Genomic DNA, 17,336 nt, shown 5'->3' on the forward strand with positions numbered 1-17,336 from the left:
TAAAAAATGGCTTTGTTGATAATCAGAGCTGTCAACATTAGCTTACTAGACCAGCTCTCGCTGCCCCTGTTGTTTTGTTTTGTTTTGTGTGTGTGATATGTATTTGTCTAATTGTTGGTCTGTTGTGTTTCTATTGTACATCATAGCTTAATAGTACTTTTTACTAAATGTATTGTAATTGTTTTATTGTATGTAAATATGTACTTTTACTCTCTTTTAGGGCGACTATTACCATCTGTCTAGGGACTACAGTTGAAAAATATCCTTCTGGCTAACTCTGGCATATTGACAGAAATGTTTATTAATATGCATTGTCCCTGTAATAAATAAAATAGATCTCATTATAATCAGTGATGCTGTCTACACCGGACGTGGCGCAACACAACAAATTCCTGACAGAAAACTGCTGCTGCGTTCTATTTATGACGTTTTGACACAAATTTCAAATGTTTTTAATGGTTGCTTTGTCGTGTCCAGTTTAGACAGAGTTTAGCTGCTGTGGGACGGTGCACAACAACTGTTGCGTCTGGTGTAGACATGGTGTAAGGATCCACTCAGACCACAGGATGAGCTCCACCTGCTGTCCTCACTAACATCTCTTCCAGCAGCAACCTGGTCTTCCCTGAAATTCTCCCATCCAGATACAGACCAGACTCAACCCTGCTGAGCTTCAGTGTGTGTGCAGGAGAAAGCTTGTATAGCAGGATTTCTCAAGCGTCACATATATGTCTGGCCTACAACTTAAGATTTAAAAGATGTTTTATTGATGAGTGTAGTGTACTCACTGAGAGTCTTTGATGGGAGCATTCCTTCATCAGTCTCTCTTCAGCAGATAAACACACGTGTGTCTCATCTTTCCCTGTAAGATCCAGACAAGGGCAGTCTCCTCTGTGATTTATCTGCTCAATACTGCATTTACATGCTGAGCTGCTGATGTTTTCACTCACTTTTTATCTAACACACATGTTCCTCATTTTATCAGTGGTACTAATGGTCAAATGATGATAAACTTAGGTTTACTTACTCTTTGTAAGTTTTGTTTATTTACATTACTTACATTCATCTTAAGCAGTGCTGACAGTGAATTCTACATAATAGCACACACACATCTCTCACTCTCAGATGTTGCTCATGTTGATGTACATGTGATTTGCTCATCTGCAATTCTCTTGGAACATTTTCCTGTCATATATTAAATAGACATTTAATCGTCTTTAAGATGTATATGGTTTATGTAAATCCACTTTGGAGACGTATATATGCTTTCTGGAGCTCCGCTGTTCGCTATACATAAACATGTTTTTACAGAATTTTTTTTTTTTTTTTTTAATATTATGTTGTGTTGTTGGTTGGCTTGTTTATTCATTAATTAATAAATAGATTTTTTATACAGTAGCTCAACAAATATGATTTTAACACATGGTTTTGGTTTCTAATACTCACCTTTGTAAACATCCTTGTTGCTGCTCTCAGTAGGACATCCGGGGATTTCTCGCCTACTGTTTTATGAATACTGCGGTTTCGAACGTACTTCTTTCTTCACATACTGTTTTTCCCTACTATATAGTAGGTAAGTAGGCATATTAGAACGCAAATTAAGTATACGTATGTCCGAATCTCGCGAGAATTAGTGCAATTCTCGCCTACTCTTTTATGAACACAGAGGATTCAAACATACTAATTTGCTCGCCTACTGCTTTTTCCATACTATATAGTAGGGAAGTATGCCATTTCGGACGCAGTCGCTCACTTTGATTCCCGTGAATGGCCAATCTGCCAATCACTCATACTGGCAGAGGTCAGAGGTCATCTCAGAGGTCACAGGTCAAGCTGGAGCTGTGATGGTGCTTCTATCTGAAGGCTCTGTAGACACGATCATGAATTATACACAATAAATTATCATTTAGTGATTCGCAAGACCACCAGCATCACGTCTCTGTCTCTAGATACATATTTTTGTGCCTTTATTACCTCCTGATTTGACTTTTTCACTTATATAAAAAATGAATGTCTGTTATTAATTAAAAAAATAATAATTAGACAAACTGAAATCAGTCAGATCTCACTCGTGTCTCTAATCTATAAAAGCACAAAATCTTAAAGCTGTTCAGATTCAATCAGTCCAGTTTCCAGTATGTCTTTATTCTCCCTACAGAGAGTATGAATATGAGGAAATAATAAAAACACACAATTTCAAAGTGTGAGAGAAGTAAAAGAAAAAATAATAATCAAAGACCAACACGGCTGAGTCTGTGTTTGTGTGTCTGATAGAGACTCTGCAGAGACACTGATGGACTTGTGTCTAGTTGTTTCTCTCGACTAATGCTCTGACCTCTATGATTATTAAGAGTGACGGATTCATTTATATGATTTTATTTCAGATGCGTGTGTGACAATGTTGTTTCAGATCCTCCTTTGATCAGCTGCAGCATCAGTTCAGTCACTGTGACTCTGACTGACCGAGGTTTTTGTACGACTCTTTATCACTGTGTGGACACATAATCACCCTCACAGCTACCATAATAACTTGTTCTGCAGTGAAAACTCTGACAGTAATAATGTCCAGCATCTTCAGTCTGGACTCCACTGATGGTCAGAGTGAAATCACTGTTAGATCCACTGCCCCTGAGTCTAGATGGAGTTCCTGACTGGAGTACGTTTGCTTTATAAATCAGGAGTTTAGGAGCTTCTCCAGGTTTCTGTAAGTACCAGGCTAAACCATCAACCCCACTATATCTGAACACATCTCTGCTGGTTCTACAGCTGATCTTCACTGTTTCTCCTGGTTGAGCTGCTGTCGTTGAGGGACTCTGAGTGACGCTGATCTGTCCTCTACACTCTGAAAACACACAACAAGAAGAAAATCAACTCAAAACTTTGACAATATACTTGAATAAATGAATTGATATCAATCTTGTGCTCCACAAACCTTGAGCAAACGCTGTGAGAGTCCAGATGAAGATGATGATGAAGGTCATGTTGATGAAGATTGTTGTGTGTGTCAGTGATGAAGTGTTAAACTCACAGCACTATAAACACTCTCAGAGCACTGAAGCATCTGATCAATATGCAAATGAACTGATGCTGTATTTAAATGAGCTTCTAAATGAAGATTGCTCGTTCATTTCCTTTTTGTCTGTCTTTGTTTGTGTTTGTTAAACTATTTAATATTTTTATCATTTTTTTTTAAATAATTTTATCTTTTTAATCATTTCGTACAATTATTTTGACTGGTGTTGTATCATCTGTCAGTTTATTAGAGGATTTGAGTATGTTGGTTAGTTGGTTTGAGGGACCTTCAGAAACATATAGACAGCAGCGATGCTTTTATGGTGCATTGTGGGAATGTTTTGAGCATGAGCATTATGTGATCCCTGAGTAGTGCACTGACTAGTGAACTAAGGAGCTGATTGAGGAGATCTTACTCTTACTGACTGACTTGTGTGTGTTTTCATTTTCATGAACATGATTTTTATTTATGTGTGAGTGTGAAATTTTCTTACTGTTTGAATCACATGAAGAAAGACTCTGATGGCCCAAATGTGAGAAGATTAAATTATTAAGTAAATATCGATAAATATCTATTGAAAGAGGAGGTCTAATGCTGTTTCATGCATTCTGACTAGTTACACTGCTAACGAGTTGGATTTTCATGACTTAACGAAACATAAGCTTTGGAAAGTCTCAAAGCGAGCTTGGATGTTTCTGTGCAAAAAGAGAAACCCTTCAAACATTCATATGAAGTTTCTGAAAGTTATTTTGATTCCATGTATGACAATCATAAGGGTGGAGAAGGGTGAATTGCTTGTATGGGCACTTCTCCGGAAGAACGCGCACACACATCAATCGGAGCGAGAGCATCAACATGCTTCATTCTGGTTACGTAAGTATCGATTATATATGGCTGGATCTGTTGTAGTGGTTTTTAATGTTTTTTAAGTTTTTTTATATATATTTTATTTTTCTTTTAACTTTTTAAAGTGTATTTTTTTGAAATGTGTGATTGTTGACCAGTCACATGACAGGAAGCAGGAAAGAAACACTCAAAATATAAGACAAAAAATAATGTTAACGTTTGAGTTAAAGAAATATGGGGTGAGTGTGTTAAATCTTAAGAATGTATTAAATGAACAACAGATAAATAAAGCTGTATTTATTTTTATCTGAAAGAAACTGGATTAATGAAAATAACGTAATTAATTCATTATTTAATTAATGTATTTAATTTATTTATTTTTTTAAATACAAATCTCTGGTTCACTCTCCAGTACAGCAGGTGGTGGATATGCACATTAATAGATAGTTGCCCCACCCCAATAAAAATAGAGGAAGAAGAAGAAGAAGAAGAAGAAGAACAACAACAACAACAACAAACACTCAGCCATTAACAGTCACAAAATTCAACTTTCCTGGATTGTGGAGTTAATTTATTGTGTACTCACCTTTCCAGACACAGCTTGAAGTTTATGGATTCCTATTATTTTCTGGTTCACTCTCCAGTACAGCAGGTGGTGGATATGCACATACTTCTGTTGGATTGTATGAATGTTTTTGGAGTATGGTGTTGTTAATTTTATCCAGGGCTATCGCAAGTGGGGTGCGAGGCCCTGTGCGAAATCGACGTGCGAGGCCCTCTGCAATTTGTGTGTGTGTTGGGGGGGGGGACACACACAGTATTGCTATAGTAACGAACGCAACTTTAACACGCATCTGATCGATTGAGATGCCGGCTCACTGACATGCAAACGAATCATCCAGTCACGCACACGCTCGATAAGAATGCGTAAGATCTACTGCATGATAATAATAATAATAATAATAAAGCAATTATTAGGGATTAAAAGGATTAAAAATGATTTAAGGGAGTAAGTAAATAAGAATACTGAAATAAGTTCTAGGTTTGTAGTTATATATGAAGTAGTAATCAATTCCTACACTATTTGCAAATAATACTTTATTTTAAAATGTGCACATTCACTCTTATTCGTATGTCTAATAGTCAAAAACGCAAACGTCTCTTGTCACGTTCATATTTAATCATGATCACATATTTTCAAAAGTTGAGTAGTTTGCATCACTAGATAGTCTATTACTGTTGGTCGCTGAACATTTCGTAAAACAGTCTCAACAGTTTTCTAATACAGTCCTACTATACTCTTTCCACAAACTCTCGTTGCGCTGTGACAGTGACAGTAAGACCCGCCTTCTTTGATTTGATGTGATCTCGATCGTTCTGACACTGATGAGCGCTGATGGACCACTGAGGCTGACCAGCCTAAAAGTTTAACTTTTAAATCTTTTTGTCATCCTAACCACAAACAGCTTTACTCAATCTTATACTGTCTATCAGCTATGACTATTTTAGTCTTTCAAGTTCAAAAAGGAGTGGAAAAACGGAAATAAAAAATGGCAGTCATAGCTAAACGACATAAAATACAGGCCAGGAGCGATCGTGCCCTGTGCGGTCAAACACTTGGCACAGCCTGAGTTTTCCTGGTTTTGTGTTGTTTTAATGTCTCATGTAAACATTGTAACTACACCAGTCTTACTGTAACTTATCTCTGTTTTATGTCATTCTTTTAACACCTAAAAATCTCACACAGTAAAATCTGACCCTATTTGAAATCTTGTAACACCACCCTATTTGGCAGATCTTTATAAATTTAAGCCAATAAGGTTTTTGGTACTGTTTTATTCATGTCGACGTCACAGCTTGCAGACAATGGCTACACAAAAGCTTTGCACGCTTGTGACTGTCTTTTATAAATCTGATAAAACTAAAGACTCTTCGGAGGTATGAAGGATACGGCACAATACAAGATTAACATGAGATTGGCAGAAACGTGTGTTATGTCCGCTTCATTTGTTTGATCAAAAGTTTATTGCTAGGGACAATTTAGTAGTCACTGGATATTTGCAGATTAAGATGAATAAACTACTTGAGAAACTGCTCAAGAATATCTTTATGTCACTTGTACACAACGAGGGTTAAATAATCTATTCAAAAAAAAAAAAAAAAATTAAAACACTGGAACTGAAAAATATTGTTTTTTGTTTGATTTAACATCTTTATTTTCTCTGATTCTGAGCATAGTTAAGTCAAACCCGTCTGTCTCAGGACAGTTCTCAGTCTAATAGAGCTGATTTGACTCCTAACTCAGTTCTGAGTTCATGTGTAGTTCTGTGTTTGGTCTCTGTGTGTCAGTAGTGAGTGATAGTGTTTGAGCAGCTGCAGCATCAGTTCAGTCACTGTGACTCTGACTGACCGAGGTTTTTGTACCACTCTTTATCATTGTGTGAACACATAATCACCTGCACAATTGTAACCACTTGTTCTGCAGTGAAAACTCTGACAGTAATAATGTCCAGCATCTTCAGTCTGGACTCCACTGATGGTCAGAGTGAAATCACTGTTAGATCCACTGCCACTGAATCTAGATGGAGTTCCTGACTGGAGGGTGTTTGCATAATAAATCAGGAGTTTAGGAGCTTCTCCAGGTTTCTGTAAGTACCAGCTGAGATAGTGTGTCCCATAATAACTGTACACATCTCTGCTGGTTCTACAGTTGATCTTCACTGTTTCTCCTGGTTGAGCTGCTGTCGTTGAGGGACTCTGAGTGACGCTGATCTGTCCTATACACTCTGAAACACACAACAAGAAGAAAATCAACTCAAAACTTTGACAATATACTTGAAGAAATGAATTGATATCAAACTTGTGCTCCACAAACCTTGAGCAAACGCTGTGAGAGTCCAGATGAAGATGATGATGAAGGTCATGTTGATGAAGATTGTTGTGTGTGTCAGTGATGAAGTGTTAAACTCACAGCACTATAAACACTCTCAGAGCACTGAAGCATCTGATCAATATGCAAACACACTCCACATCATTTACCTGAAGACAGCAGATACACCATTTACTATTTAATATCTTTGCTAATAAATTTCATTTTATTTTCATCAATTTCATCAATTTTTCATTTTCAGAAACAGACACTCATGATTTACTTGATGTTATTTAATTATTTATTCTGGGCCGAGCTTCTCCCTCCAAATTATCAGCTTTATTCAGACTTTGATGCTGAGAGCATTTAATACCTGTGTGAGAGATTTTATATGATCCATGATACTGTGTAACAGGTCAAAGGTCATCCAATAGGGAATCACCATCTAAATCTTGCGAAATATTTCATTATAAAGCAGATAAATAGAATTAGTGTAAATGTGAGGAATGTATTTTGGGTCTGATTATGAAAAAAGTAATTTTAGTCTTCATGAAATAAGAAGTGTTAAGAATTTAAAGAAGAATATTTTGTTTTGTTTTTTATTATGATTCATGTGTTTTGTTGATTTTGTATGCTTTTTTGTATTATTTATTTTTGTGTGTTTTTTATATGTTTTTGTGTTGGGTTTTGTGTTTGTTTGTGTGTGTCTTAGGTTTTTGTACGACGCTTTCACTAGAATGAAGCAGTGTGGTACACTTTTGGTGGAGGAACTAAACTGACAATCGGTAAGTCTTCAATTCTGTCATAAAAATGTGTGATATTTGATTCAAAATTATTAATTTATTATAAAAATTAAGTTTTCGTAAAGTTTCCTTAATAATTGCAATATTTCATATTTTTTATTTTTTTCTTTATTTTATTTGTTTTTTTTGTATTTTTTTTATTTTTTATTTATCATTTTATATGAATAATTTAACTCATTATCTGTAAACTATTGTTGTATCTTTAGATGTCAGTAATTTATGATATACTCAATTATTTCTTGATATGTACTTTTTGTCTATAATTAATGGTAATTTTAACAATTATGTTTTTTTTAGATGCATGAAAAAAGTTTGATAATACTAATGTAATTGTGTAGGCGTTGTCACCAGACAAAGAGAAATTTAGTTATTGATCATGTTAAAAATCAGTCATTTAAACTATTAAGTTTGCTGCTGCTGATGATAATCATTTAAAAAACAACATCATCATAACAGAAATTTAAAATTACAATTAATTGTTAGTGTCAAAACAGAATAATATTTTTAAAATACAAATAATATTGCAATTATTTAAATTTGTTTTCTATATCTTATGACGAAATCACAATATACTAATTATTTTTCATGTGGACAAAGTTTTTTATTAGATTGAGATTAAAAATGTACATGTTCTGTAATTTACTAATTCTGAAATAAATCTAAATAGTACACATATATATTAATTTCATCCCTTATTTACATTTTAGAATTTATATTGTTTTAAAAAGTTTTTATTTTATATGAATTATTACATGCAATTAAAAGTATTGATAGCAGTACTTTAAAATCAATTTTTTAATTATTTCTTGATATGATTTTGTCTGTAATTATTGGTAAATTTAACAATAAAGGGTTTGTCATCAGACAACAAGGAACTTGAAGAGCATTTTGAAAATTAATTATTTAAACTATTTAAACTCTCAAGTTTGTTGATATTTATGATTGTGAGTCTGAATAGCACGAATATTTTAAAAGTACAATCAATATTGAAATGATCATTAATTTTTTTCTTATTTCTGTCATATAGCGACATCACAATATAAACATCAATTTTCTTGAATAATGTTTTTTCAAAATTTTGAGGATTATTTCAAATTTATCTTATAAAATTAAAGTCAAATGATCAGTTTTTCATTTCTGCTTCTGTTGTGTGTGTGTGTGTGTTTCAGCTGGTCCCGCAGTGAAGCCCTCCGTGTCTCTGCTGCCTCCCTCTTCTCTGCAGATCTCTGGAGACTCAGCCGCACTGCTCTGTCTGCTCAGCTCTTACTCTCCACAGGGGGCGCAGGTGAGCTGGACGCTGGACGGGTCAGAGGTCACCGAGGGGGTTCAGACCAGCGCAGAGAGCGAGCGGGACGGGACGCTACAGCCGCAGCAGCGTCCTGAGCCTCAGCAAAGCACGCTGGGAAGCCGGCGAGCGCTTCGTCTGCAGAGTAACACATGACGGAGCTGATCACGAGACCTCGTTCCTCAAGAGCTCCGAGTGCTGATGTTTCTCCAGTGAAGAGCAGCAGGATTCACAGCAGTCTCCTGATTTACAGCTCAATACTCAAGCAGTCTTTCAATGTGCTGCCATTGCTGTTCATTCAATAAAGCTTCTGAACGCCTTACATTTGTGTTCGACTGCATCATTGATCAGTGTGTCCTTCCTTCACTAAAGTTTCAGCTGCTGTTGATGGATTGTAATAGTTGAGAACAGCTGTGTTTAGCAGTAAATGTGAACTGAAGCTCTTGGGGTTTGAACATGGTCTCTGGAGACGGAGCTGCTCTATTCTGAGACGATCAGAATCACTAAAGCTGTCAATGCAAATCTGATTTTCAGCTCAAACTCACAGTTTCACTGTTTGATTGGTTCAACGATCTGAACTGGAACAGTTTCACTTCTGCTCATGCAGTGATGAGACAGTTATGAAGTTTGAGTGGTAGTTTCATAAGGCAAGTTTATCAGGGTACAGTTTGATTGTAGTACAATCTACAAAAAAGATAAAAAAAAAAAAAAAAAAAATGTGTGTTCAGAATCAGAGCATAGCTGAGTCAACCCGTTTGTCACAGGACAGATCTCAGTCTAATAGAGCTGATTTGACTCCTAACTCAGTTCTGAGCTCATGTGTAGTTCTGTGTTTGGTCTCTGTGTGTCAGTAGTGAGTGATAGTGTTTGATCAGCTGCAGCATCAGTTCAGTCACTGTGACTCTGACTGACCGAGGTTTTTGTACCACTCTTTATCACTGTGTGAACACACCACTACCACTGCTGTGGTAACTCTGACAGTAATAATGTCCAGCATCTTCAGTCTGGACTCCACTGATGGTCAGAGTGAAATCACTTTTAGATCCACTGCCACTGAATCTAGATGGAGTTCCAGTGTCACGGTCTATTGTGCGATATATCAGGAGTTTAGGAGCTTCTCCAGGTTTCTGTAAGTACCAGCTTAAATAGTAACGTGGTGCACTATATTCAGCCACACCTGTGCTGGTTCTACAGTTGATCTTCACTGTTTCTCCTGGTTGAGCTGCTGTCGTTGAGGGACTCTGAGTGACGCTGATCTGTCCTCTACACTCTGAAACACACAACAAGAAGAAAATCAACTCAAAACTTTGACAATATTTCTTGAAGAAATGAATTGATATCAATCTTTGCTCACAAAAACCTTGAGCAAACGCTGTGAGAGTCCAGATGAAGATGATGATGAAGGTCATGTTTGATGAAGATTGTTGTGTGTGTACAGCTATGATGAAGTGTTAAACTCACAGCACTATAAACACTCTCAGAGCACTGAAGCATCTGATCAATATGCAAACACACTCCTCATCATTTACCTGAAGACAGCAGATACACCATTTTGTCATTTTGTTTTTGAAGCAACAGTTTTGCTAATAATAGATGCTTATGATGTTTTGTGTTATTTTGAGCCAAACTCAAAAATTGATGAGAAATTTCATTAAGACTTATATTCTGGAAAATAGTTCAGATGGATTGTAATAGTTGAGAACAGCTGTGTTTAGCAGTAAATGTGAACTGAAGCTCTTGTGGTTTGAACATGGTCTCTGGAGACGGAGCTGCTCTATTCTGAGACGATCAGAATCACTTTGATTGGTTCAATGTTCTGAACTGGATCAGTTTCACTTCTGCTCATGCAGTGATGAGACATTTATGGAGTTTTAGTTGTAGCTTTATAAGACAAGTTTACCAGGGATACGTTTATGATTGTGTAAGGTATGAGTGTAGAACAATCTCAAATACAAAACACAAAAACTACAACACTGGAACTGAGAAAATCATTTTTTGTTTGATTTGTGATGCAGTGAGATCCATGCAGAGGAGTAATGATTATGTCAGATCAATTTTAGAAGAATGAATAACAAATTGATTAAATAAAAGTGTAAAATTATTAATACAATAAAAGAATCAAGTAAATATGAAAACTGTATTAGGAAATAAGTCTAAACAAATTTAAAGAACACTTACAGATACCTCCAAGTTATTGGTGTTAATCTGGCACCTGGTGCTAATTTCCTTAATAATCTGACAAACCCTATTTAACTAGCAACATTCCTCCAATTTTCACTTGATTGAAAGATAGCGGGCCGCATAAGGTGACTGAAACCCTGCGACAGGAGACGGTCCAGATGAAGGCCAAGGGGATGACCCTTTAGGGTGACCATATGCGCCGTTCATACGGGACACGTCCTGTCCAGGATTTTAATATTGCCTAAAATATCCAGGTTTTGGCTGTTTGGAGGTCGATCGTTGTGCTACATTCATGAGAGCTAGAGAGCAGAGCAGATGGCTCCTTATGCTTTCGGATCGCTCTCGGACCCACTTTGTGGGTCTTTTTTTTTTTTTTTTTTGAGCAGCGATGCTTCAAGTCAAACAATTTTAACAAACACGTGCGCATATTTGCATCGCTTTGACTTGTTCCCTGTAGATCTCAGTGTCTCACGCGCAGCACCACGATTGGTTGATTATGTATAATACCTGCATGTTATTGGTCAACTGCTTTTCCCGTTATGAACGGCCACATATGTCACCCTATGACCCTTTCAGCCACTGCAAGAGAGTTTGGTCCTTCCTAAATCTGATTTCTAGAATATTGCAGGTTTACAATGACACTAATTCATTCAAGTCCGCCCAAAAGGCTGGTTGTCCATGTAAGAGAAACACGAGAAGACAGGATAATGTAGAGAATCAGTTCAACATTGCAGCTGGAATTGCGTGCAGTTCATTGTTGAACAGGGTAAGGATTTGTCTCTGCATGTAGACGTCAGACTGAAAGCGTACACTGCAGTGATGAAGCCTCTCATCAGCAGAAAGAATCGAAAGGCTAGACTAATCTTTGCTGAGGAGCATGTTGTGTGGAGAGGAGAACTGGTCCAAAGTTCACTTTAGTGATGCGAGCAAGACAAGTTTAATATATTTGCCTCTGATGGGAAACGTGTTCGCCGTCACACTGGAGAAAGACTGAATCGGAGCTGATTTGAGTCCTAACTCAGTTCTGAGCTCATGTGTAGTTCTGTGTTTGGTCTCTGTGTGTCAGTAGTGAGTGATAGTGTTTGATCAGCTGCAGCATCAGTTCAGTCACTGTGACTCTGACTGACCGAGGTTTTTGTACCACTCTTTTATCACTGTGTGAAACACAACCACCACTGTTGATGATGTGCCTGTTGATGACATGTACACTCATACAGTAATAATGTCCAGCATCTTCAGTCTGGACTCCACTGATGGTCAGAGTGAAATCAGTTTTAGATCCACTGCCCCTGATTATTGGTGGGTTTTTTTTATGTATGTAGGGTGTTTGTGTGATTGTAGGGTTTTTTTTAAGTACCAGGACACACATGGTGCTGGGCTGCAGGGTGCAGGAGTACTGACCTGGACACACATGGTGCTGAACTGTTTCTCCTGGTGTGAACAGTTTTTCACTGAAGGCGTCTGAGTGACTGTGATCTGTCCTTCTACATTCACCCTGAATGAACAAACATTCAGAATTCAGTATTGCTTAAAAATATAGATATTTGACTATAATACAATTATTTAGTTAGAATTATTTAAAATATACACTATTCACCTTGTAGTACGAAGCTAGTGAAGTCCAGATGAAGATGATGATGAAGTCATGTTGATGAAGATTGTTGTGTGGTGTCAGATTCTGAGAGTGTTAAACTCACAGCACTATAAACACTCTCAGAGCACTGAAGCATCTGATCATATGCAAACACATCTCCTCATCATAAACCTGAAGAGAGTCACTCAGTCTCATGATGCCTAGAATAAAAAATAACAGTGAAGTGAGAAAAATCTAGAAAAAAAAATCATTCAATACTTCTATTATGCTAAACTATTAAAAGCTTCAGTCATTCATGATTTAATTCTGACAACATCTATCAAGACCAACTTTAGTATATTCACTGTTACTCTTTCCTGTGAGACTTTGAGAATATTTGTTAGTTGGGTTGACACGTTAACCCAAATTTTATGTCAAATCCATAGATGTTCTGCAGGTTTTTACAGACATGAGGATCATCACACGTGTCTCTGTCAATCACTGAATCAACTGAGTTTGATTATGAGTCGCGTCACACTTGATATAAAACGTAAATTTTTCATAAATTCAGTTTTATGCTTTATTAATAAAACAGACTTCATAAAGCAGATGAAGTAAATGCAGGTGATGTCTGCTGTGAGTGATGTGTTTGTTGGAGACTCCAGTTGATGTGTGTTTGTTCAGTTATGAAGCGTTCAGGAGCTTTTTTGTTCAGCTGCTCTATCAGTTTGGTACACTGTGCTGTGGACTTTCGGCAGCGGCACCAAACTGGGATGTTGGCAGTAAGTCGCATCATCATTTTAATTTATTAATCACAACAACTGACTGTGGTTTTAACACTTTGTTGCTCTATTGAAAATGATGCATGCTTGTTATATTTTTAATTTTTATATTTATGTGTTATATTTATTTAATTTTTAGTTCACATTGAATGTTTAGCAGTCAAGATTGTAAAGATGGTTTTGATTGTCACAGCATTTTTTATTTCATCTAGTGAACTAATCATTTTTGTTAACTTGATATTTATTGATAGTTACATTTTAAATGCACTGAAATAAAATTTACATTAGGTTATCATTTTGGCACCACTTTGATTTTCCTAAGTGATAATTAAAAAAATAATTAAATAAGATAATTAAAAAGTAATTAAACTTAGATTTTCTGATTAGTGTGTTGATTTTTAAGTAGGCTGCAGATATTTTCAAACTAGAAATTGCTTAATTGTATTTTTTGTTATCAATAATATTTGAATAAGTTATTTTTTAAGTTATAGTACACATCCCAGACATTTTGTTTTATTTTCTATTTTTAAAGCAAAGTTTTGTACCCGATTTTCTCATGCTGTCATTAAAAATTGTTAAGAATTCCTGCAGTTATGTTTGTTCACATCTGATCTTTGATGCTTTTAATCAAAGTGACTAACACTGAAATGTTCAGTGAATAATGTCAAATGTCTCTTCCAATCAATATATATTCACAAATTTCATTGCTTCTGCTGATCACAGGCTTTGAAATAAAAAAAACATTCAGTGTGACTTGCTCAATAATGTTGCTAAAAATAAGTAATAAATCATCAACTGTAATAATTTAGGTTATTATTTTTTATGATCTGAAAGAAGAGAAATGCTTTCTTCTGACTGAGATTGACTGTTTTAGTGTCCCCTTTTGTCAGGAAGATGTTCGTCCTAAAGTGAGCGTCCTGCCGCCCTCCAGTGCAGATGATGTCCTGCAAAGAAGACAGCGACGCTGGTGTGTGTGGCCAGCAAGGGCTTCCCGTCAGACTGGAGCCTGAGCTGGAAGGTGGCGGACGGGGAGCAGCAGGTCTCGTGGAGAGCAGCGCTGGGCTCCTGGAGAAGGACGGTCTGTACAGATGGAGCAGCAGCCTGACTCTCTCTGAGCAGGAGTGGATGGAGAGCATTCTCATTTGAGCTGTGAGGCCACAGTGCCACCCTTTGCGGAGCGGCCAGCCTGCGGCTCACTGGACACGTGACGAGACAGCAGTGTTCAGAGTAGATCTGCTGCTCTTCTCAACTCATGTCTCACATGGAGACGTAACAGCACATGAGCGGACTTCATTCTCCACATCCAGCTTCAGTCGCTCGCATCTGCATCTGCTCTGCTTTGTGTGCTTCATACAAGACTTTATGTGTGATTTATCATTCAGTCATGATTTTGTTACAATTCAGTCAATAAATAAAATTGTAGTGTTATGTCTTTGAGTTCTGTTGTGTCATTTGTGTTTCAGTTCTTTGGATTTTGTTACAATTCAGTCAATAAATAAAATTGTAGTGTTATGTCTTTGAGATCATGAAAAGTCTGCAGATATTGAAAACACCTGCAGATTCATGATTAAACAAGAACATGCAGCTAAATTATGAGATTATTTTATTTAATTTTAGTTTTTTTTAGTATTTAGTTTTTTAGATGAGTTTTTTTTGATAAAATATGGTGTTTTATGTTGGTACCTATTAGTTGTTATATAGCATACTATTTACTAGAATATTAACCATGTAATTAGTGCTAGATTAAGCACATTTAACGCCTTATTCTACCTCCCTAACCTAAACCCAATACCTAAACTTAACAACTACAGCGAGGGAGGGGTATCAATAAGCAGCAAATTAAGTATTTACGATGAGAGTGAGTACAAGTTAATAGTTAACGAGTGTTACCTATTCTAAAGTGTTACCGAATGCTTTATATTTAATTCAGTATTTATGAAAATCTGCACTGTTGTGTGTGTGTGATAGTGTTTGAGCAGCTGCAGCATCAGTTCAGTCACTGTGACTCTGACTGACCGAGGTTTTTGTACGACTCTTTATCACTGTGTGAACACATGTTTACTGTTGATGTAGTGGTGACTCTAATGTCCAGCATCTTCAGTCTGGACTCCACTGATGGTCAGAGTGAAATCACTGTTAGATCCACTGCCACTGAATCTAGATGGAGTTCCTGACTGGAGGAGCTTTGCAGCATAAATCAGGAGTTTAGGAGTTTCTCCAGGTTTCTGTAAGTACCACTAGACAATGGTTCCATTATAACAGCGTCGGGATTCTGCTCTGTTAAATGTAACAGGTTACAGTGACTGATTGTCCATTTGAGCTAGCGCACTGAGGAGTTGTGAGGTCACTGTCACCTGACCAATAGATTCTGTTAATGAAAAGATTAGAAATCACAAACACTTTTACAAACATATTTCTCAAAACATACGAAATAAGAAGTTAATACCACAAGTAATCCTTCCAGACACAACCTCTTACATATACTGTCAGCGGCCCGATCAATATGGTGATGAAATTCATTTCTGTGGTTTTAGGTTCAGTTCTATGCATACAACATTTTGTTGAATCATGTTTGATGCTTTTGGTCAGAGTTATAAACACATGCAGAGCACTGCAGCGTGTGTCGCTCATGTAAAAACACACTCTCTATAGCCAAACACTGGCATGGAGAATTTTTAACAAGTTTAAAAAGTTGGTTCTTATTGTGGCGTGTTTCCACTGAGACTTAAGAAATATATTTAATGATTTCACGTTAATATTATCCTTTGGTGGGTGATAAATCAAAATCAAATTTGCAAGCGCCGCTGTTTTTCTTCTTCTGATATCATATCAACAGCATGAACGTGAATGTTACTATTGCCTTTTTTGATAACAGTAGTTTAGTTAACAAAAAGTGTAAACTGAGTATTTTACTTTTTTAGACTCAATATTGTCAGATCGAGCTTTTGTTTTTGCTCGGTAATCTTACAGTGTGTTCAAAACACAACAGCGTGGAATCATTTGAGTGCATGAATTCATTTGACTCATTGTGTGAAGAACTTTTTATGATGGAATAGAATGTCAAACCTTTTGCTTCACAATCTTGAGCACCATTCACTGCCATTATAAAAGCTTGGAAGAGCCAAGGACATTATTTAATCTAACTCTGATTGTATTCGTCTGAAAGAAGAACGGCTTACACACCTAGGATGGCTTTAGGGTGAGTAAATCAATGGGGTATTTTTATTTGTTGGCTGAAACTATGCCTTTCAACATTTTTACAGGGAAGATTCATTTAATATATTCTTCAAATGTTGCTTTATTTTTCCGGAATACATATTACATCAAAGTGACATAATAAAAACAGGCCTACTATAAAACATTTTAATTCTCTCCTTCATCTATGGTCAGTCCATTAACTGAGCGTTCCTTTTCCTTTCCCCAATATATTTGTATCTTAGTCTTATTATTAGCCTATTATTATTGGTTATATTTTTATATTTGGTTTATATTATTATTTTTCTCCCTTCATTTCATCCTCTTTACTTCACGTTCTGATTTCTGAATACTTTTGGGAGCGTGTTGTGCTTTCATTGACTAATGAAACTACGGGAATGATTAATTCCTACAACGAAACACTATAGTATTTTATAAGTAAGTCTAGTTAATTAGCCTGAAATAAAATGAAATATATGTTAAATTTAAACTGCATTCCAGCAAAAACTCCAGTCAGCATAATCAAAGCTTGATTGGCATGTCGAGCATTTACAGTAGGCTATTATTTACAAAAGTATTCAGAACGTGAAGTAAAGAGATCGAAATGAAGGGAAAAAATTAATATAAACAAATATAAAAATATAACCAATAATAATAGGCTAATAATAATAATAATATACAAATATTACAGGAAAAAGACGTTCAGTTAATGGGCTTACAAGACTGTAGGATGAATATATACTGTATATATATTTTTTATTGTAGGCCTATTTTATATTATGTGTAACATTT

The 17,336-nt window shown here is 36.2% G+C and overlaps 1 gene segment (V, D, J or C); it reads right to left on the reverse strand.

Annotated features, from left to right (window-relative positions):
* The window catches only part of LOC109089203, a gene marked incomplete in the record, with an annotated part of 99,088 nt that extends 88,866 nt beyond the window's left edge, over window positions 1–10,222 (reverse strand). Inside the window, 2 exon segments of the V gene segment in view lie at window positions 9,787–10,083; window positions 10,174–10,222. Coding sequence covers window positions 9,787–10,083; window positions 10,174–10,222 — 346 coding nt within the window.
* Window positions 10,223–17,336: the final 7,114 nt, after the last annotated feature.

This window comes from Cyprinus carpio, chromosome B24, assembly GCF_018340385.1.
Source record: "Cyprinus carpio isolate SPL01 chromosome B24, ASM1834038v1, whole genome shotgun sequence".
NCBI classification, from domain to species: domain Eukaryota; kingdom Metazoa; phylum Chordata; class Actinopteri; order Cypriniformes; family Cyprinidae; genus Cyprinus; species Cyprinus carpio.